Genomic DNA, 23,978 nt, shown 5'->3' with positions numbered 1-23,978 from the left:
AGGACTGGCACAGAAGCACAAAGGCCAATATTAATCTCTCACTATTTATTTATTTTTTCAGGGAAAATTTAAATACCAAAATAAAAAAACAAACACTAGGCTTTCTGTGGCCCACAATTTGAGAGAAATGGCACACAGGACTGGCACAGAAGCACAAAGGCCAATATTAATCTCCCACTATTTTTTTTTTCAGGGAGAATTTCAAAACCAAAAAAAAAACCAGACACTAGGCTTTCTGTGGCCCACAATTTGAGAGAGATGGCACACAGGACTGGCACAGAAGCACAAAGGCCAATATTAATCTCCCACTATTTTTTTTTTTTCAGGGAGAATTTAAAAACCAAAAAAAAAAAAAAAACTAGGCTTTCTGTGGCGCACAATTTGAGAGAGATGGCACACACAGGACTGGCACTCTAGCAAAAATGCCAATCTTAATCTCCCACTACTTTTTTGGGTTAGGGAGAATTGCCAAGAAATCAGGGCCAGTATTACACACTAGGCTTTCTGTGCCCCAAAATTGGAGAGAGATGGCACACACAGGACTGGCACTCTAGCAAAAATGCCAATCTTAATCTCCCACTACTTTTTTGGGTTAGGGAGAATTGCCAAGAAATCAGGGCCAGTATTACACACTAGGCTTTCTGTGCCCCAAAATTGGAGAGAGATGGCACACACAGGACTGGCACTCTAGCAGAAATGCCAATCTTAATCTCCCACTACTTTTTTTGGTTAGGGAGAATTGCCAAGAAATCAGGGCCAGTATTACACACTAGGCTTTCTGTGCCCCAAAATTGGAGAGAGATGGCACACACAGGACTGGCACTCTAGCAGAAATGCCAATCTTAATCTCCCACTACTTTTTTTGATTAGGGAGAATCGCCAAGAAATCAGGGCCAGTATTACACACTAGGCTTTCTGTGCCCCAAAATTGGAGAGAGATGGCACACACAGGACTGGCACTCTAGCAGAAATGCCAATCTTAATCTCCCACTACTTTTTTGGGTTAGGGAGAATTGCCAAGAAATCAGGGCCAGTATTACACACTAGGCTTTCTGTGCCCCAAAATTGGAGAGAGATGGCACACACAGGACTGGCACTCTAGCAGAAATGCCAATCTTAATCTCCCACTATTTTTTTTTATTAGGGAGAATTAAAAAAAATAAAATAAAGGATTATAGACACTAGGCTTTCTGTGCCCCACAATTGTAGAGAGATGGCACACACGACTAGCACTCAAGCACAAATGCCAAGATTAATCTCCCACTATTTATTTTTTTTCAGGGACAATTTAAAAAAAAAAAAAAAAAAAACAGGGACTGTCCTACAATTACTATCTCCCTGCAGTAATCTCAGCCAGGTATGGCAGGCAGCAATAACAAGGAGTGGACTGCTGCACAAATTACATCAAAAGTGTGGACAAACAAACAAGATAGCTGTGCAGAAAGGAAGGAACAACAGGATTTGTGCTTTGAAAAAAGCAGTTGGTTTGCACAGCGGCGTACACACAGCAATGCAGCTATCAGTGAGCCTTCTAGGGCAGCCCAATGAGCTACAGCGCTGAGGAAAAAAATGTAGCTTCCACTGTCCATGCAAACAAAAGGTGGTGTTGGACAGTGGAAATCGCTACAGCACAAGCGGTTTGGGGGTTAATGGACCCTGCCTAACGCTATCTCTGCTTCTGACGAAGCGGCAGCAACCTCTCCCTATGCTCAGATCAGCAGCAGTAACATGGCGGTCGGCGGGAACGCCAGTTTATAGCCCCTGTGACGCCGCAAACAGCAAGCCAATCACTGCAATGCCCTTCTCTAAGATGGAGGGGACCAGGACCTATGTCATCACGCTGCCCACACTCTGCGTCCACCTTCATTGGCTGAGAAATGGCGCTTTTCGCGTCATTGAAACGCGACTTTGGCGTGAAAGTCGCGTACCGCATTGCCGACCCCACACAGGGATCGGGTCGGGTTTCATGAAACCTAACTGTGGCAAAAGTCGGCGACTTTTCAAAATGAACGATCCGTTTCGCTCAACCCTAGTGTCGAGCACAAGAGGTCTAGAGGAACTCTTTCCCTGAGTCTTGGGACAGAGTTCTGTGACTCTTTGCTTGCGCTCTTTGTGCGGTACTGTTGTCCTGTGAAGCAACAGGGTTCGCTTCCTTCATACCGGGTGAAGCTAACCCGTGTGTGTATCCACATTATTATGCCACATAGTCCGTCATTACTCAGCAGCAGGTTCCATCTCTGCACGGTGGACCCCAGGCTGCAAACGCACCTTATACCTTTCTAATTATTTGATGCGTTCCGCTAGGCCTAACATACTGTGACAGTGCTTTCTAAAAAGTAATATGTATACAACTATGCTGACAACAATGTTATATTCTGACGATGATATGTGCTAAATGCACCTGTTATGAATATAAATATCAATAAGTGGAGGAGTGCCAACCTGTCAATTTGAATTGTCTGTATATGGATGACGTTAGAAAACTGCCGCCCTAGGCACACATGATATAAGGGTGGTTTCACACTTGCGTTTTTGTCTGCAGCGTTTTTTTTCAAAAAAACGCATGCGTTTTTTTTTCCTATCTTTAACATTGAAAACGCATGCGTTTTTTTGTGCACGCGTTTGGTCGCGTTTTTTGACGCATGCGTTTTTTTACTGCATGCGTTCATTTTCAGAAATGCTACTTGTAGTATTTTTAGAAGCGTTTTTTTGACCAAAAAAAAACGCATGCGTTTTCATGCGTTTTTTTTGGTCAAAAAATACATTGGAGTCAATGGGGACGCATGCGTTTTTTGGTGCATGCGTTTTTTGCGGTAAAAAACGCATGTGTTTTTTTATTAAAAAACCAGAAAACACACTGATATGCCACCCCCCAGCATAAAGGTGATAAAGGGAACCTAACCCTACCCCTAACCCTACCCCTAACCCTACCCCTAACCCTAAACCTACCCCTAACCCTAAGGGATCCTAACCCTAACCCTAATCCCTTTATGGTTAGGGTTAGGGGTAGGGTTAGGGTTAGGGTTAGGGTTAGGGGTAGGGTTAGGGTTAGGATCCCTTATGGTTAGGGTTAGGGGTAGGGTTAGGGGTAGGGTTAGGGTTAGGATCTCTTAGGGTTAGGGTTAGGGGTAGGGTTAGGGTTAGGGTTAGGATCCCTTAGGGTTAGGGTTAGGGGTAGGATCCCTTTAGGGTTAGGGTTATGATCCCTACCCCTAACCCTACCCCTAACCCTACCCCTAACCCTAACCCTAACCCTAACTATTTCTGTTTATAGTGGGTTTTTTACTTTATTTTGATGATTGGCAGTTGTCACACATTTTTCTGCATGCGTTTAATAAACGCAAACGCATGAAAAAACGCATGTAAACGCGGTAAAACGCCGCGTTTTTTTCACCACAAGCAAAAACGCATGCGTCAAAAAAACGCAGCGTTTACACGTTTTTTCACCATGCGTTTTTTTGCGTTTTTTACGCCAAAACGCCAATGTGAAACCAGCCTAACTGGCTCTGTTCACGGCAAAAAAGAAGAGTGCTGATTATCCTACATGTTTCTAACCAGTAGGTCTCCCTCCAGGTCTTTTCTTTTTCAAATAGATGTCTTAGCAAGCGTTACTGTCCGGAATACTGCCAACACTGTATGGCACTCTAGCACAGCATGTATCCAAGGTGGATGATCCACTACATTCTCATCGATCATGCCACAGACCGCTATTTATTACAGAAGGCTCCAAACTCCATCCATATAGGTACAATTCATATTGACAGGCAGGCGCTCTTCAGCCTATACTCACTACAACTGCATTTAGTGCATATAATCATTTATTTCAGTAATTACAGTACATTACACATGTGGGCAACGAAGAGCATCAGCATATGCAGCTTTAAGCACTGACATTAAGTGGAAGCGGTGGTGCACACTTGTAATTTGTTATAATCCAACAGTTACATTTTATGAGCTGCTTTACACAGTGTAAAACTACATATTAAAGAAGGTATGTAATAAATGTGTATATATACTGACCTCCCATACTATGTGACACCCATATTATTGGCCGTTTTCCAACACCTGCCATCTTCAGTTTATTAAGGAGTTCAGAACTTCTGTAAGCCATAGATTTCCTGTGGGATATATAAACATTCTTTAGCATTACATGTATTTTAAAAATATGCAAATAAACTGTAATTGTAGCATAATGAAAATATATGCAATTTACTAAGATCCTCTCTTATTCAATTAATGTATATGAATTGTGAGAGTTTTAAATATATCACACCCAGAAGCTGAAAACCCATACAGACCCGAATTCTACTCATGACTGAAAGTTTGTGAATATCGTATTAATTAACATTTATTCACATATTTATAGATGGATTTTCAAATAGTTCTTGTAAAAACAAAAACTTTAGCAATTTACTGTTAACTGAAATTCGCATCCTTTCTTGAGATATTAACACATTTCTTTTGCTTTGTGAACAGTTTGTTTCATCGGAGACCTGCCACTGCTGCTGTCTAGCTTGAAACTCCTACGCTAAAGCAGGCTGGATTAGAAGGTAACCGCATTCTCCCACGACACCTGTCAAATTCAAAACAGTGCTTACAAGCTCAACAAAAAAGAATTTATAAGCATAAGCCCTGCCCATGTGTTGCTGTCTAGCAGGGGACAAGAACAAAGCAAGAAAGCAAGAACACATAACATTTTTAATGAACAGTAATTTAAAAAACCTTGTATTGACAAGAACTATTTTACAACATCCACTTAAGAACATGGGAATAACACTTCAAATTTAAACAATGCCATATTTAATCTATTTATCATATTTAATTTAGTCTCTGGTCTAATACCGTTTAGGCTACATTCACATTAGCGTTGTGCGCCGCTGCGTCGGCGACGCAACGCACGCAAAAACGCACCAAAACGCACGCAAAAACGCTGCGTTTTGCGACGCATGCGACGTTTTTTGCCGAAATTTGGACGCAAGAAAAATGCAACTTGTTGCGTTTTCTTGGTCCGATGTTTGCGGCAAAAAAGACGCATGCGTCGCACAACGCAACAAACAAAAACGAATGCGTCCCCCATGTTAAATATAGGGGCGCATGACGCATGCGTCGCCCGACGCAAACCCGACGCAAACTAGCATAACGCTAATGTGAACGTAGCCTTACAGGTGAGAAAGCTGTGCTGAAGTTTTAGGATTAAACAGGATACTGAGAAATTGAGCCACAATATCAAAATGTTCCCTTTATTGCTAAATCCCTGCATCAGGAACACCGTGACTGATTCACAGAACAGATCAGTACACATGTCCAACCTGGGTACTAGGTTACCTGGTTCTCAGTGCATGGAGGGTTTGCCGGAACGGGCAAGACTGCCAGCGTGCAGGACCTGCGACACGTGACCGCTGAGGTAGGGTCAGGGGCAGAGCCACCCAGTGTGCTCCCGGAAGAGATATGGGAGAGCAGCGGGGACCAGGAGGGCTGAGGAGAGGTCAGGCAAACCGAAGTTGGTGCCGGAAGGTCAGTGGGGAATCAGAAAGAGAGACAAGAGAATGGTCAGTTCAAAGCAGAGTCAGGAACTGGGAGAGCGACGGAGGTACCAGGGGAACAGTCAAAATGGGCAGTCACAAGATGAAGCAGGAGTCAATACCAGGCAAACAACTAAAGGTACATAATCAGCAGACAAGAGCAAGATGGGGGAACAGACCGGGTCAGAAACAGGGGTGAGTCACACGAAAGCATGCACAAGGCACAAGCACTCAAGGGTCAACTAACTTAGGTGAGGGCAGGAGTATCACTGACAAACAGGCAAAGCCCAAGAGAGGCTATTTAAAGCTCTCCCAAAGCCAGAGGGAGACCACCAGCATTAACCCCAGAAGCACCAGACAAAAACTTCATACAGACCACGACACCCTGCAATCTTTTTCTACATCACTATCTCTACCTCTTTTTCCTACTAGAGGGTAGAAATCCTCTAAACAAAATCCTCTAAACTGCATGCTCGCAAACGCTAGAAGCCTGACAAACAAGATGGAAGAACTAGAAGCAGAAATATCTACAGGTAACTTTGACATAGTGGGAATAACCGAGACATGGTTAGATGAAAGCTATGACTGGGCAGTTAACTTACAGGGTTACAGTCTGTTTAGAAAGGATCATAAAAATCGGAGAGGAGGAGGGGTTTGTCTCTATGTAGAGTCTTGTCTAAAGTCCACTTTAAGGGAGGATATTAGCGAAGGGGATATAACAGAAATCATGGAAAGTCTAATTCTAAAGCAGATAGATGAAGCTGCAACCCGTAATGAGGTCCTGGTTATGGGGGACTTTAACTACCCGGATATTAACTGGGAAACAGAAACATGTGAAACCCATAAAGGCAAAAGGTTTCTGCTAATAACCAAGAAAAATTATCTTTCACAATTGGTGCAGAATCCAACCAGAGGAGCAGCACTTTTAGACCTAATACTATCTAATAGACCTGACAGAATAACAAATCTGCAGGTGGTCGGGCATCTAGGAAATAGCGACCACAATATTGTACAGTTTCACCTGTCTTTCACTAGGGGGACTTGTCAGGGAGTCACAAAAACACTGAACTTTAGGAAGGCAAAGTTTGACCAGCTTAGGCTACTTTCACACATCAGGTTTTTGGTTTCAGGCACAATCCGGCAAATTTGCTAAAAAACGGATCCGGTGTATATAGTGAAAAAACGGATGCAAACTGATGTACCGGATCCGTTTTTTAGCTGGATCCGGCTCTATGTACTGTGCATGTTTTTTGAGTTCCTGGGCATGGTTTTTGAGGAGAGAGAGAGAGAGAGAGAGAGAGAGACAAAGATATTTCTCCATGCCTAGAATCAAAAACAAAGCTTCTGGGCATGCTCAGTGTGTTAAAAACGGAGTCGCTCGCCGGAAATGCTCTTTCACACATCAGTTCCATGTGTTTATTGCCGGAAACGTCCCTTCAGGCTTTTTCGCCGAACACAAAAAACGTTGCAGGAGACGTTTTTTGTGTCCAGCAAAAAAGCCTGAAGGGACGGATCCGGCACAAAACGGATGAAACGCATGTCCTTCAGGCACAATCTGGCAGTAATACAACTCTATGGGGAAAAAACGGATCAGGCGTAAGAAAAAAACTGATCCAAATTGTGCCTGAACCTGCCGGATTGTGCCTGAAACCAAAAACCTGATGTGTGAAAGCAGCATTAGAGATGCCCTTAATCTGGTAGACTGGGACAATATCCTCAGAAATAAGAATACAGATAATAAATGGGAAATGTTTAAGAACATCCTAAATAGGCACTGTAAGCGGTTTATACCTTGTGGGAATAAAAGGACTAGAAATAGGAAAAACCCAATGTGGCTAAACAAAGAAGTAAGACAGGCAATTAACAGTAAAAAGAAAGCATTTGCACTACTAAAGCAGGATGGCACCATTGAAGCTCTAAAAAACTATAGGGAGAAAAATACTTTATCTAAAAAACTAATTAAAGCTGCCAAAAAGGAAACAGAGAAGCACATTGCTAAGGAGAGTAAAACTAATCCCAAACTGTTCTTCAACTATATCAATAGTAAAAGAATAAAAACTGAAAATGTAGGCCCCTTAAAAAATAGTGAGGAAAGAATGGTTGTAGATGACGAGGAAAAAGCTAACATATTAAACACCTTCTTCTCCACGGTATTCACGGTGGAAAATGAAATGCTAGGTGAAATCCCAAGAAACAATGAAAACCCTATATTAAGGGTCACCAATCTAACCCAAGAAGAGGTGCGAAACCGGCTAAATAAGATTAAAATAGATAAATCTCCGGGTCCAGATGGCATACACCCACGAGTACTAAGAGAACTAAGTAATGTAATAGATAAACCATTATTTCTTATTTTTAGGGACTCTATAGCGACGGGGTCTGTTCCGCAGGACTGGCGCATAGCAAATGTGGTGCCAATATTCAAAAAGGGCTCTAAAAGTAAACCTGGAAATTATAGGCCAGTAAGTCTAACCTCTATTGTTGGTAAAATATTTGAAGGGTTTCTGAGGGATGTTATTCTGGATCATCTCAATGAGAATAACTGTTTAACTCCATATCAGCATGGGTTTATGAGAAATTGCTTCTGTCAAACCAATCTAATAAGTTTTTATGAAGAGGTAAGCTATAGGCTGGACCACGGTGAGTCATTGGACGTGGTATATCTCGATTTTTCCAAAGCGTTTGATACCGTGCCGCACAAGAGGTTGGTACACAAAATGAGAATGCTTGGTCTGGGGGAAAATGTGTGTAAATGGGTTAGTAACTGGCTTAGTGATAGAAAGCAGAGGGTGGTTATAAATGGTATAGTCTCTAACTGGGTCGCTGTGACAAGTGGGGTACCGCAGGGGTCGGTATTGGGACCTGTTCTCTTCAACATATTCATTAATGATCTGGTAGAAGGTTTACACAGTAAAATATCGATATTTGCAGATGATACATAACTATGTAAAGCAGTTAATACAAGAGAAGATAGTATTCTGCTACGGATGGATCTGGATAAGTTGGAAACTTGGGCTGAAAGGTGGCAGATGAGGTTTAACAATGATAAATGTAAGGTTATACACATGGGAAGAAGGAATCAATATCACCATTACACACTGAACGGGAAACCACTGGGTAAATCTGACAGGGAGAAGGACTTGGGGATCCTAGTTAATGATAAACTTACCTGGAGCAGTCAGTGCCAGGCAGCAGCTGCCAAGGCAAACAGGATCATGGGGTGCATTAAGCGAGGTCTGGATACATATGATGAGAGCATTATACTGCCTCTGTACAAATCCCTAGTTAGACCGCACATGGAGTACTGTGTCCAGTTTTGGGCACCGGTGCTCAGGAAGGATATAATGGAACTAGAGAGAGTACAAAGGAGGGCAACAAAATTAATAAAGGGGATGGGAGAACTACAATACCCAGATAGATTAGCGAAATTAGGATTATTTAGTCTAGAAAAAAGACGACTGAGGGGCGATCTAATAACCATGTATAAGTATATAAGGGGACAATACAAATATCTCGCTGAGGATCTGTTTATACCAAGGAAGGTGACGGGCACAAGGGGGAATTCTTTTTCGTCTGGAGGAGAGAAGGTTTTGCCACCAACATAGAAGAGGATTCTTTACTGTTAGGGCAGTGAGAATCTGGAATTGCTTGCCTGAGGAGGTGGTGATGGCGAACTCAGTCGAGGGGTTCAAGAGAGGCCTGGATGTCTTCCTGGAGCAGAACAATATTGTATTATACAATTATTAGGTTCTGTAGAAGGACGTAGATCTGGGGATTTATTATGATGGAATATAGGCTGAACTGGATGGACAAATGTCTTTTTTCGGCCTTAATAACTACAGTATGTTACTATGTTACTATGTAAATGAGGCCAGATAGATGGAAGCACAATGCTGCACAAGGTTCTCTTGAAGTAAAGGTACCATCACACATAACGATATTGTTAACGATATCATTGCTTTTTGTGACGTAGCAACGATATCGTTAACAATATCGTTATGTGTGACAGCGACCAACGATCAGGCCCCTGCTGGGAGATCGTTGGTCGCTGGGGAAAGATCAGAACTTTATTTTGTCGCTGATCTCCCGCTGACATCGCTGAATCGGCATGTGTGACGCCGATCCAGCGATGTCTTCACTGGTAACCAGGGTAAATATCGGGTTACTAAGCGCAGGGCCGCGCTTAATAACCCGATGTTTACCCTGGTTACCATTGTAAATGTAAAAAAACAAACACTACACACTTACATTCCCGGTGTCTGGTCACGTCTCTCGCCTTCAGTTTCCCGCACTGACTGGTGAGCGCCGGCCGGCCATAAAAGCACGCTGTGCAGCAGTGACGTCACCGCTGTGCTTTCCGGCCGGCGCTCAGTCAGTGTGGGAAGCTGAAGGCGAGGGACGTGACCAGACACCGGGAATGTAAGTATGTACAGTTTGTTTTTTTACATTTACAATGGTAACCAGGGTAAACATCGGGTTACTAAGCGCGGCCCTGCGCTTAGTAACCCGATGTTTATCCTGGTTACCCGGGGACTTCGGCATCGTTGGTCACTGGAGAGCTGTCTGTGTGACAGCTCTCCAGCGACCAAACAGCGACGCTGCAGCGATCGACATCGTTGTCTATATCGCTGCAGCATCGCTTAGTGTGACGGTACCTTAAGACAATTTGCACAGTTGCTTTAAGTTTGATTTTATTTTTAAATGCCCAGGAGCAATTAGAAAATGAAAGGGTCCTTTGTTGCAGATCATGCATGTTGCACTAATTTGTTCAATACCAAGATGACTGCAGTAGTCACAGAAACTTAACAGGCAACATTGTAGACAACGGAATGCGTTGGTGTCTGTCATTAGACAGATCTAGTGCTGTACTTTTTTATTGTTTTGCTCTGACAATGGAGCACAAAAATAAAAATGAAGAACGCAGATATGAACAGAGCCTAACAAGTGAAGTATAAGGCCAGATGGGGGACACTGACTTTTATGTAGTCACTAGAGTTGAGCGACTTTTACTTTTTTCGGATCGAGTCGGAATTCGCAAAACTCGACTTTGTCAAAAGTCGGGTCAAGTAAAATCGTCCGATTATTGCAAAAAGTCGGGGGCCGACTGAAACACGAAACCCAATGCAAGTCAAATTGGAATCAAAGTCGGCAGTGAGTGGAGGACAGGAAAACACCTACAGTGCCCATTTTAATGCCAAAAACATCAATTCTTATTACTTAAGCTTGTCAATCTTAATTTATAATAATATAATATATATTTATAATAATAGTTAGGCATTGAAAACTGGGGGTCATTTGGCTAAAGTTGTGGGGGGGGGGGGGGGTAGGGCTGGCTCAAGATTTTCGTGGGCCCAGGAAACGCGGAATACGTCACGGCGGTGGAGCAGGGAGAGGTAAGTATTTCAACTTTGCAAGTGCTGTGATCCTGAGCAAGCGGGGGGGGGGGGGGGCCACTCGTTGGCACTGGCACAGGGCCCCTCATAGTACAGCGGTGTGCTTGATGGCAGGTGGCGCCTCCCACTGGCAGAGACACTTTTGCGTACTATGAGGGGCTCTGTGCCATTGACGTCGCCAACGAGTATGCCCCCTCACCTGATGAAGGAACCTTCACTTGCATCTGAACCTTCCTCTTTGTCCCTGTGTAAGGTGGTATAGTATGAAAGAAGGTGAACCTGACTTTCAGCAGGGTCAGATTGTGGCTGTGTAAAGTGCAAGGGGAATGTAGTGGTCTGGGTCAATGTACCAGCAGAATCATATAGCAGTGGCTGGGCAATGGGCAGGATGAGGAGGAAACACAGATATAGGCCCAAATAATAAAGTAGGCTAAATGCTGTTCAAAATTGGTAACAGGACTAAACAGGCGGCATTGCTTTGTTCAGTGGAGGAAAACTGTAATGAGTGGCAGACACAGTTAGTAGGCCCAAATAATATAGTGGGCTAAATGTCTGCCAAAAAATTGTTCATAAATAAACAGGCGTCATTGCTTTGCTCAGTGTCAGAAAATTGTAATAAGTAGCAGACTAAGTTAGTAGGCCCAAATAATAAAGTGGGCTAAAGGTCTGCCAAAAAAGTGGGCTTCTCTGCTGAGTAGCAGTCAGTGGTAGTAGACGCAAAGTATTAACTGGTCTAAATGGATGCCAGGGCTTCTGTATATTTTAAATATCATCTATAATTTCAACAAATTTGTATTGGCAGTGCCATTGAAGGATTTAACAGCACAGACTACACAGTGGTGGAGCAGGTAGAGGTAAGTATTGCAAGTGGTAGAGCACTGTTCGAACACTCTCTCATGGGCGGCGGTACTGGCACAGGACCCCTCATATTACGACGGTGTGTCTGATGTTGGTTGTGCACCACCACCGTCAGAGACACTTCATGGCACTATGAGGGACCCTGTGCCAGTGCCGTCGCCCAAGAGTGGGCCCACCTACCTTGCGCCAGGTGGTAACCACGGCCCTGTGGGGGGAGTCAGCCCATTTAGGGATGTATAAAAAAGGCCTATGGTGGACATTCAGCAGCTGCAAATGGAGGAATTGGAGAAGTCAGTAAGAAGAGGCCAAAAGCAAGACATTTTTCAGGCAAGCTACGTGTCAGCAGGGGAAGGTGGGGCAAAATAATTTGAAATCCATGATTGGTTCATTTTAATGAAGGTTAGATCATCAGCATTCTGGGTAGCCAGACGTGTCCTTTTTTCGGTCAGTATTGAACCAGCAGCACTGCAGACTCTTTCTGATAGCATACTAGCAGCAGGGCAAGCGAGATCCTGTAATGCATATTCTGCCAATTCCGGCCAGCTGTCTACTTTAGATGCCCAGTAATCAAAGGGGAATGACCTGTGAGGGAGAACATCGATAAGGGAGGAAAAGTAGTTCGTAACCATACTTGACAAATGCTGTCTCCTGTCCCTTTGAATCGATGCAGCAGTACCTGTCGTGTCTGCGGTCATTGCGAAATCACTCCACAACCTGGTGATAAAACCCCTCTGTCCAACGCCACTTTGGATTTGTGCACCTCTAACACCTCTGCCATGTTGCCCCCTACGGCTCGTGTGAGAACCATCACCGCCGCTGTGTGCTGGGAATGCCTGAACCAAACGGTCTACAAGAGTTGCTTGTTTGGTAGCCAATATTTGCTCAAGGTTCTCATGTGGCATGATATTTTGTAATTTTCCTTTATATCGTGGATCCAGGAGGCAGGCCAACCAGTAATCGTCATCGGTCATCATTTTGATAATGCGGGGGTCCCTTTTTAGGATACACAAGGCATACTCAGCCATGTGGGCCAGTGTTCCAGGTGTCAATTCAATGCTTGTGCTGGGTTGAGGAGCACTTTCTTGCAAATCAACATCACTTGTGTCCCGCAAAAACCCTGTACCTGACCTTGCAATGCAACCAGTTTCTATTGCCCCCTGAGAAGCATCCTCCACCCATAAATATTCATCCCCATCATCCTCTTCCTCCTCTTCATCTGCCACCTTGTCCAGGAGAGTTCCCTGAGCAGACAATGGCTGACTGTCATCAAGGCTTCCCTCCTCCTCGGCTGCAGACGCCAGCTCCTTAATGTGCGTCAAACTTTGCATCAGCCGACGCATTAGTGGGATGCTCATGCTTATGATGGCATCGTCTGCACATACCAGCTGTGTGCATTCCTCAAAACACTGAAGGACTTGACAGAGGTCTTGTAGCTTCGACCACTGCACACCAGACAACTCCATGTCTGCCATCCAAGTGCCTGCCCGTGTATGTGTATCCTCCCACAAATTAATTACAGCACACCTCTGTTCGCACAGCCTCTGAACCATGTGCAGTGTGGAGTTCCACCTTGTTGCAACGTCGATTATTAGGCGGTGCTGGGGAAGATTCAGCAATCGCTGATGGTTCAGCATACGGCTGGAGTGTACGGGCGACCGGCGGATGTGCGAGCAAAGTCTTCGCACCTTCAGGAGCAGGGCTGGTAACTCCGGATCATTTTTGAGGAAGCACTTCCCCACCAGGTTCAAGGTGTGAGTCAGGCAAGGTATGTGTTTAAGTTCTGAAAGGGCTATGGCAGCCATAAAATTCCTTCCGTTATCACTGACTACCTTGCCTGCCTCAAGATGTACACTGCCCAGCCATGACTGATTTTGTTGCTGCAAGTACTCGGCCAGTACTTCTGTGGTGTGTCTGTTGTCGCCCAAACACTTCATTTCTAACACAGCCTGCTGACGCTTACCACTAGCTGTTCAATAATGGGAGACCTCGTGTGCAACACTGGCAGCTGCGGATGGAGTGGTCGTGCGACTGCACTCTGTGGACGAGCTTTCGCTTGTGTAGGGGTGCCGAACGCCTACAGCCAACTACCACATTAACCCAGTGCGCCGTGATGGACATGTAACGTCCCTGGCCATGCCTACTGGTCCATGCATCTGTTGTGAGGTGCACCTTTCCACTGACTGATTGCCTCAGTGCATTGACATGCTGGTGGAGGGCGGGGATAGCTTTTCTCGCAAAGAAGTGCCGACTGGGTAGGTCATAGCGTGGTACTGAGTAGGCCATCAGGTCTTTGAAAGCATCGCTTTCAACCAACCGGTAGGGCATCATCTCTAACGAGATTAGTATAGCAATGTGGGCGTTCAAACCCTGTGTATGCGGATGAGAGGATGAGTACTTTCTCTTCCTCACAAGAGTCTCTTGTAGGGTGAGCTGGACTGGAGAGCTGCATATGGTGGAACTAGCGGTGGTGGTGGTGGACATGGCGGATTGAGAGAGGGTTGGTGATGGTATTCTTGATGTTGGCCTACATACAGTGTTTCCTACAATAACCTTGTGATTCCCTGACTGCTTTGGCCTTGCAACGATACCTCCACATTTGCTGCTGGTGGTGTCCTAACCGGTGGGCTTACAGTGCGGGAAGCAATGTAGCATTGCTGACTACCTTCATTCTGAGCAGGTGCACCAACGGTACGGGACATTTGGTAGTTAGTCAAGGCTTGCAAGTGCATGCTGGTTAAATGTCTAAGCATGCACGTTGTATTTAAATTTTGAAGATTCTTCCCTCCGCTAAAGGTCTTTGAGCATTTCTTACAGATAACTATGCACTGATCATTCGAATCTTGGTTAAAAAATTGCCACACTACACTCTTCCTACTATGGAATACCTTTTCAGGCATTGCACGCTGTGCTACTTTCACCGGATGGCCACGCTGTCCTAAAACTGTTTTTGTTTCTGACAAACGTTTTTGGCCTGATACGGGCCTGCCAGATGACAGCTGTTGCGATGTAGATGAATGCTGCGGTTCATCCTCCTCCGCTTCTGAGCTACTGGCAGTGGCACCCTCTTCCCCCAATGGATGCAAATCTGGGTCAACAACTGGGTCATCTATCACCTCCTCTTCAATTTCATGTGCACCTTCCTCTGTGTCACCGTGTAAGGTGCTATAGCGTTCGGGACGGGGCACCATAGTCTCATCAGGGTCAGATTCTGGCTCAGTACACTGTGAGGGCAATGTAGTGATCTGAGTCAATGGAACAGCATAATAATCTAGCTGTGGCTGTGCATCAGTGCACTCCATGTCCGATTCATCTTGTAATGGGCATGGCCTGTTAACAATTTCCCTTTCTAACCCAGGCACGGTATGTATAAAGAGCTCCATGGAGTAAACTGTAGTGTCGCCTGACACATCCTTCACTTTTGGTTTGGGTGAAGGACACAAGGAAACGTCTTGTTCCTGACCGGGAGCATCCACTGGCGACTCGCTTCTTTTATATTTGGAACTTTCTGAAGAGGAGGTGAAAGAGCTACAGGCTGAGTCGGCAAGGAAAGCCAAAACTTTTTCCTGCTGCTCCGGCTTTAAAAGCTGTTTCCCTACTCCCAGATAAGAGAGCCTTCGTGGCCCTGTGTAGCCAGACGATGACGCTGGCTCAACACCTCCAGCCTTAGGTGCTATTGTGCTTTTGCCAATACCACCAGATACACCACCACCACCATCAGTACCAGCTGGCAACCACCACCCACGGGCTCTTCCACCAGACTTCCTCATTTTTTGGAAAATCTAACCAAAATAACAACCGTTATAATGGTACTCTAAAACAAAATAGAAAGTGTATATAAACTTGTTGAAAATTTAAATCTCCCTTTTTTGGGGGGGAGGCTGAACCAAAACTCAGACCCTGTGCATAAAACAACACAATGTAAGTGGCAGAAAGTGGCTGGCTGATATACGACAAACTAACAGGACTGAAGTATATCCACTTTGTGAGAATTTGAATCTCACTTTTTTTTTTGGGGGGGGAGGGGGAGACTGAACCAAAACTCAGGCCCTGCGCATAAAACAACACAATGTAAGTGGTAGAAAGTGGTTGGCTGATATATGACAAACTAACAGGACTGAAGTATATCCACTTTGTGAGAATTTGAATCTCCTTTTTTTTTGGGAGACTGAACCAAAACTCAGGCCCTGTGCATAAAACAACACTATGTAAGTGGCAGAAAGTGGCTGGCTGACATACGACAAATTAACAGAACTCAAGTATATCCACTTTGTGAGAATTTGAATCTCACTTTTTTGGGGGGAGACTGAACCAAAACTCAGGCCCAGTGTATAAACCTGTCACGGGAGTATTGGGTAGACTAAGGCTGGTTACCCGGGCCCCTGTGATATCCCTCAGGCTAGGAAATCCCTGTCTGACCCTCTCCCAGAAGTTACACTAAAGGTGTGAATGTCTGGGCCGCCAGGCCTGACCCTGTCTCCTGTTTCAGCCCTAAGCTGAAACCATCTCCCGCCACCCAGTGAAGAGACCACACCAATCCCCACCGAAAGCACAGACAGGGAAAACTGAAAAACGCACCACGCCGCAGTCATACAGAAATACACGAAAATGTGCACAGGGCAAAACAAATACAAATATAGGAAGGAGAAATATGACAAAGGATAATACACCACCAGATACGATATTCCTTCTCCTAGACCACCATTCCAGACTGAGATCACCAGGCACAAAACACAAGCTATAATCGGCGATGCCCAAAGTTCAGCAGAACTATTTAAAGGCAGAGGGCGTGACTGTTATGGACCTGGTGGTTAGGAGCACCCGAAATGACCTGATGGTTAAACCGATACAGGACAAGCTCTGGGAAGTGGGAACTCTGCTGGCCGCAATCCCTAATCCTATCACACATACTAGAAATAGCCGTGGAGCGTACCTGACATGGCCTAGATGCCTCGACACAGCCTAAGAACTAGCTAGCCCTAGAGATAGAAAATAAAGCCTACCTTGCCTCAGAGAAATTTCCCCAAAGGAAAAGGCAGCCCCCCACAAATATTAACTGTGAGTTAAGATGAAAGTCACAAACACAGAAATGAAACAGGTTTCAGCAAAGGGAGGCCAGACTAACTAAACAGACAGAGGATAGGAAAGGTCTCTTTGCAGTCAGCACAAAAAACTACAAAAGACCACGCAGAGTGTGCAAAAAGACCCCCGCACCGACTCACGGTGCGGAGGTGCCACTCTGCATCCCAGAGCTTCCAGCTAGCAAAGCAAAATCATGAAAGCAAGCTGGACAAGAAAACAATGAACAGAAAATAACAATCGGGGACTTAGCTTCTTGCAGTAAGAGACAGGTCACCAAAAAGATCCAAGAGCGAACTGAACCAGTACAGGAACATTGACAGCTGGCATGGAGTAACGATCTGAGTGGAGTTAAATAGAGAAGCCAGCCTAAGAATAACCTAGGTCACCTGTGGAAGGAACCTCAGAACCAGCAACTCCACTCACAGCCACCAGAGGGAGTCCATGGACAGAACTCGCCGAAGTACCATTCATGACCACAGGAGGGAGTTCGATAACAGAATTCACAACACGTGACCCAGCTTCCAATCCAAGTACCAGCTAGATTAACCCCGGACAACCTAGATAAAATCTAGCCGGCGCCACTGAGCGCATAGTGGACGAATGCGGAATTACCGCTGTCTGTCGGACGCCCTAGTGTGAATAGCGTCCGACATGACAGTACCCCGCCTTCTACGATGGACCCCAGTGCCGTCACGACTTATAGGACCCGGCTTGTTCGGATGGCGGCGGTGAAACATACTGACCAGCCGGTCAGCATGAATGTCCGAGGCTGGTACCCAAGACATCTCCTCAGGCCCATAACCACGCCAGTGTACCAGGTACTGTAAAGTGCGGCGCACTACTCGAGAGTCAACCACTTTGGAGACTTCAAACTCTAAATTGCCATCTACCAAGACAGGAGGTGGCATCGGCGCCGCGTCCACGGAACCCATCACCTTTTTTAATAAAGACCTGTGGAACACGTTGTGAATCTTATATACCGTAGGGAGCTCCAATCGGTAGGCTACTGGGTTAATGATGGCAGCGACCCTAAACGGACCAATAAACCTTGGACCCAATTTAAGGGATGGTGTTTTGAGTCTTATGTTTTTTGTGGAGAACCACACCCAGTCACCCACACTCAGGTCCGGACCTGGCACACGTCTACTGTCAGCCACACGTTTGTACCTTGCCCCCAAGCTCAACAAGCGCTGTTTAACTCTCCTCCAGACTGATGACAGTTGTGCTCCTAAGTGGTCCTCCTCCGGGACGCCGGAAGAGCCCCCTGACTCAAAGTACAAAATTGAGGATGATGCCCGTAAACACAAAAAAACGGAGACTCCCCAGAAGATTCCTGGCGGTGATTATTTATGGCAAACTCAGCCAAAGGAAGGAACGTCGACCACTTCTCCTGGTTGTCAGAAACAAAGCAGAGTAAGTACTGCTCCAAATTTTGGTTCATACGCTCGGTCTGACCATTTGACTAAGGATGAAATGCCGAAGAATGCGACAACTTGATCCCCAGCCGTGAGCAGAATGATTTCCAAAATTTTGCCACAAACTGAGAACCCCTATCAGACACAATGTCAGACGGGACCCCATGAAGTCTGACCACCTCCTGCACAAATACCTGAGCCAGAGTCTTAGCGTTAGGCAACGAAGGCAAAGACACAAAGTGCGACATCTTTGAGAACCGATCAACAATCACCAAGATGACCGTGTTCCCAGCTGAGGAGGGCAAGTCTGTGATAAAATCCATGGAGATCTCCGTCCATGGCCTACTGGGTACCTCGAGAGGAAGTAGTGTGCCAGCCAGACGGGAGCAGGGCGTCTTTGCCCTAGCGCACGTGGTGCATGCTGACACGTACGAGACCACGTCCTGTCGGATTTTGGGCCACCAAAACCGACGCGACACAACTCCAAAGTACCCTTAACTCCTGGGTGGCCAGCCAGGAGAGCATCATGATGCTACGCCAATACCTTTAGGCGAAGATGGAGCGGTACAAACGATTTGTTAAAGGGAAGCTCAGGTGGTACCTCCTCCTGAGCCTCGGCAATCTCAGCCTCAACCTCAGTTGTGAGAGCCGAGACCACTACACCCTTATGGAGGATGGGTATGGGTTCTTCCCGAGGTTCTCCCCCCAGAAAACACCTGGACAAAGCATCCGCCTTAGTGTTCTTAGACCCAGGTCGGTAAGTAACAAAAAAGTTTAACCGCGTGAAAAACAACGCCCATCGAGCCTGCCTGGGGGACAGACGCTTGGCTGACTCCAAATAAAGCAAATTCTTATGGTCGGTAATAACAGTAACCTGGTGAACCGACCCCTCCAAAAAGTGTCGCCATTCTTCAACAGTTTCTTGGAGAAATAGGCGCATGGATGCAACTCGTTCAAGGATGAGCCTTTTGACAGCACCGCCCCCACTCCAACCTCAGACACATCGACTTCCACGGTTAATGGTTTCGATATGTCCAGGTGCACCAGAATGGGGGCCAAAGCAAAACTGTTCTTCAGAAATTCGAATGTGCGCACAGCAGCCTCAGGCCAGGCGGAGAAATTGGTACCCTTTTTCGTCATGTCAGTAAGCGGTTTAGCAATGGTAGAAAAATCTTTGATAAGCTTCCTATAGTAGTTAGAAAACCCAAGGAACCGCTGAAGCGCTTTTAGGTTATCAGGCCGTTCCCAATGCAGCACCGCTTGCACCTTAGCGGCGTCCATTTTAAACCCTGAAGCGGACACAATATAACCCAAGAAAGGCAACTCCTGAACCGAAAATACACATTTCTCAAGTTTTGCATAGAGCTTATTCTCTCTGAGAAGCTGTAACACCTGCCTGACATGCTCTAAATGAGTATCACGGTCGCATGAATAAATGAGAATGTCATCTAGGTACACAATAACGAACTTCCCCAAAACATGCGAGAACACATCATTAATGAAATGTTGAAATACTGCAGGCGCGTTTGTCAACCCAAATGGCATCACCAAATTTTCAAAATGACCCTCAGGAGTATTAAAAGCCGTCTTCCACTCATCACCTTGACGGACTCTTATGAGGTTGTACGCCCCCTTGAGGTCAAGCTTGGAAAACCACTTAGCACCTGCCACCTGGTTGAACAAATCAGGTATCAATGGCACAGGGTATGAATCAGGAACCGTAATCTGGTTTAACTCCCTGAAATCCAGACACGGGCGTAGAAAGCCATCTTTCTTCTTAACAAAGAAGAACCCCGCTGCCACAGGTGAGGACGAAGGCCTGATGTGCCCTTTGCTCAAACTTTCAGCAATGTAGTCCTTTATCGCTTGCCTCTCAGAACCAGAGATGTTAAACATCCTAGCTTTCGGCAATTTGGCCCCTGGTTTAAACCTGATAGTATAGCCATAGAGGCAATGTGGTGGCAATTCTGAGCAACCCTTCTCAGAAAACACATCCGCGAAATCCAGCAGTGACTCAGGAATACTAGGAGTCACAGCAGACACACATGTGGCCAGGCAATTCTCCTGGCAGAATTTGCTCCACTGGATTATGTCCTGAGTTTTCCAGTCACTCACCGGGTTGTGCACAGATAACCATGGAAAACCCAGAACCATTTGTGCAGGAAGATTACTGAGCACCCTACATGTAACCTGCTCAGAATGTAGGACCCCAATGTGGAGTTTAACCTCAGCCACAAACTCAGTAATCTCCCCCTGTGGGAGAGGGGTGGCATTGATGGTGACCACCCGGATAGGATGAGGCAATTTTTCGACCGTGAACCCGGCCGTGCGCGCAAACTCCTCACCAATGAGATTAGTGGCCGAACCACTATCCACAAAAACAGTGATTGGCAGCTCTCTGCCAGCGACAATAACTCTGGCAGGAAGCATACATTGAGAGACCACCATGGAGGATATGCATAAGCTCAGATTGGCCTCCTCCACACCCTCTGAGCTTAGTAGTTTTCCGCCGTTGCGCTTTTTCTTTGAAAACAGAGGACAAGCATTTACATATTGCCCCTTTTTACCACAGCAAAAACAGAGTCCCTGCTTCGTGAGCGAGGGGGCTTGATGATGCGACACCCCTGCGATTTGCATAGGCTCCATGGGCTCACCTGCAGCAACCTCACGTGCACCTACGACCTCCCCCAAGGGCGGCGTCTCTAGCGCCCCCTGACGCAAATGGCGATCAATGCGAACAACAAGACTCATGGCAGACTCTAGAGAAGCAGGCGTCTCATACATCAGAAGGGCTTGTTTAATCATTCTCGAAACCCCACATACAAACTGACTCGGCAGCGCCGGGTCATTCCATTGTGTGTCCACCGCCCAGCGACGAAATTCAGAACAGTAATCCTCCGCCATTTGCTCTCCCTGGTGGAGAGCGCATATCTTAGATTCTGCTAGAGCCAATCTGTCAGGATTAGAGTTGAGCGACCTTGACCTTTTTAGAGTCGAGCCGGGTTTCGCGAAACCCGACTATCTCAAAAGTCGGGTCGAGTGAAATCGCCCGATTATGACGTAAAGTCGGGATCGACCGAAACACGAAACCCAATGCAAGTCAATGGGGCAGCATAGTCGGCAGTGAGTGGGGGCCAGGAAAACACCTAGAGTGCCCATTTTAATGTCAAAACCATCCATTCTTCTTAATGAAGCTTGTCAAGCGTAATTTACCTTATAATAATTGGAAGGCATTTGAAATTGGGGGTCATTTGGCTAAAGTTGTGGTGGGTAGGGCTGGTTCAAGTAATTAGTGGGCCCAGGAAATCTGGACCACGTCACGGCAGTGGAGCAGGAAGAGGTAAGTATTTCAACTTTGCAAGTGCTGTGAACCTGAGCAAGCAGGGGGGGCCCACTCGTTGGCATTGGCACTGGCACAGGGCCCCTCAAAGTACAGCGGTGTGTTTGCACGGCGGGGGCGCCTCCCACCGGCAGCAACACTTTTGCGTACCATGAGAGGCCCTGTGCCAGTGACGTCGCCAACTAGTATTCCTCCCCCCACCTGATGAAGGAACCTGCACTTTCATCTGCACCTTCCTGTTTGTCCCCGTGTAAGGTGGTATGGTATGCGGGAAGGGGGACCTGACTTTCAGCAGGGTCACAATCTTGCAGTGTAGCGTGCACGGGAAATGTTGCGTTATGGGTCAATGTACCAGCAGACTCATCTATCACTGGCTGGGCAATGGGCAGGATGAGGAGGAAACACAGATATAGGCCCAAAGAATAAAGTGGGCTAAATGCAGTTCAAAATTGGTAACACAGGACTAATCAGGGGGCATTGCAGTGGAGGACAACTGGAATGAGAGGCTGACACAGAGAGTAGGCCCAAATCAGTAAGTAGTCGAAATGCAGTTCAAAATTGGCAACAGTAGTAAACAGGCGGCACAGCTTTGTTCAGTGGAGGAGAACAGCAAGGAGTGGCAGACACCGATAGTAGGCCCCAACCCAACTAGTAGGCCAAATGCAGTCTAACATTAACAACTACTTAACGAGCGCCTGAAAACGGAATTTCAGGACAGGAAACCAGGAGAACAGCAAGGAGCGGCAGACACCGATAGTAGGCCCCAAACCAACTAGTACGCCAAATGCAGTTGTTCCGTTTAACCACAATTTAATGAGAGCCTGAAGATAGAAGTTCAGGAAAGGCAACCTGGAGAACACCTTGGAGTGGAACACACCATCTCTCTACACCCCATACCCAATTTGTAGGCCTAATGCAGCGTAGTTTCCAACAACTACTAAACGAGAGCATGATGATCGAAGCATTGGCGAGGAAACCTGGGGAACACCTTGGAGTGGAACACACCATCTCTCTACAGTGGAACACACCATCTCTCTACACCCCATACCCAATTTGTAGGCCTAATGCAGCGTAGTTTCCAACAACTACTAAACGAGAGCCGGAAGATCGAAGCAATGGAAAGGAAACCTGGGGAACACCTTGGAGTGTAACACACCATCTCTCTACACCCCATACCCAATTTGTAGGCCTAATGCAGCGTAGTTTCCAACAACTACTAAACGAGAGCCGGAAGATCGAAGCTCAGGAAAGGCAACCTGGAGAACACCTTGGAGTGGAACACACCATCTCTCTACACCCCATACCCAATTTGTAGGCCCAATGCAGCGTAGTTTCCAACAACTACTAAACGAGAGCCGGAAGATCGAAGCAATGGAGAGGAAACCTGGGGAACACCTTGGAGTGTAACACACCATCTCTCTACACCCCATACCCAATTTGTAGGCCTAATGCAGCGTAGTTTCCAACAACTACTAAACGAGAGCCGGAAGATCGAAGCAATGGAGAGGAAACCTGGGGAACACCTTGGAGTGGAACACACCATCTCTCTACAGTGGAACACACCATCTCTCTACACCCCATACCCAATTTGTAGGCCTAATGCAGCGTAGTTTCCAACAACTACTAAACGAGAGCCGGAAGATCGAAGCTCAGGAAAGGCAACCTGGGGAACACCTTGGAGTGGAACACACCATCTCTCTACACCCCATACCCAATTTGTAGGCCCAATGCAGCGTAGTTTCCAACAACTACTAAACGAGAGCCGGAAGATCGAAGCTCAGGAAAGGCAACCTGGGGAACACCTTGGAGTGTAACAAACCCTCTCTCTACACCACGGAAGGGCTGATTCTTAGGAAGGAAGGCTGTCGGAAAGAAGCAGGGCGCGTCCGAGGGTGATTATATTCTTATTAGGTATATACTCACCCTCGGACGCGCCCTGCTTCTTTATTTGTAATGAATGTTTATTTGCAATGTGGTTTTGACTTACTCTATTTTTTTGGTAAATAATGATTTTATTATTTTCATTGTTTTGCATCTTCTTGGCAATAATATAAAGAAGACGCGACAGGACAACACTCGGTGGATGCCATATCTGTGTTTAAAATTGAAAAAACCTTTCAGTTAACTACTTGCAGGAGAAAGTTATTGTAGCTGGTGGCCATTTTTAGTACTGTACCAGATTTTTGTTGTATGTGTTTGTTTTTAATGTTAAAATGTCTGCATTTGATATCTCTCCAGTATTTTCTTTTTTATAAGCAAAATACTTATTTTTATATTTTCTGATGTTGGTTCCAGGGGTACACGGGCAGCAGTGGTGTGGTCAGTGGAGGCCTAGTGGAAGGAGTGACCGCAGACAGGCATCGAAGGCCTA

The 23,978-nt window shown here is 46.0% G+C and overlaps 1 protein-coding gene across 8 annotated transcripts in view; it reads right to left on the bottom strand.

Annotated features, from left to right (window-relative positions):
- The window catches only part of SERAC1 (serine active site containing 1), a 2,030,253-nt gene that overhangs the window by 483,964 nt on the left and 1,522,311 nt on the right, over positions 1 to 23,978 (bottom strand). For all 8 annotated transcript variants that reach the window (XM_069769365.1, XM_069769370.1, XM_069769372.1 and 5 more), the window contains one exon: positions 4,021 to 4,118. In XM_069769365.1, the coding sequence (XP_069625466.1) occupies positions 4,021 to 4,118 (98 nt within the window). The remainder of the gene's footprint in view (positions 1 to 4,020; positions 4,119 to 23,978) is intronic.

The sequence above is a fragment of the Ranitomeya imitator genome, chromosome 5 (assembly GCF_032444005.1).
Source record: "Ranitomeya imitator isolate aRanImi1 chromosome 5, aRanImi1.pri, whole genome shotgun sequence".
Taxonomy (NCBI): domain Eukaryota; kingdom Metazoa; phylum Chordata; class Amphibia; order Anura; family Dendrobatidae; genus Ranitomeya; species Ranitomeya imitator.
The sequence above is the reverse complement of the archived record's forward strand: the minus strand, read 5'-3'. Positions and strand labels throughout refer to the sequence as shown.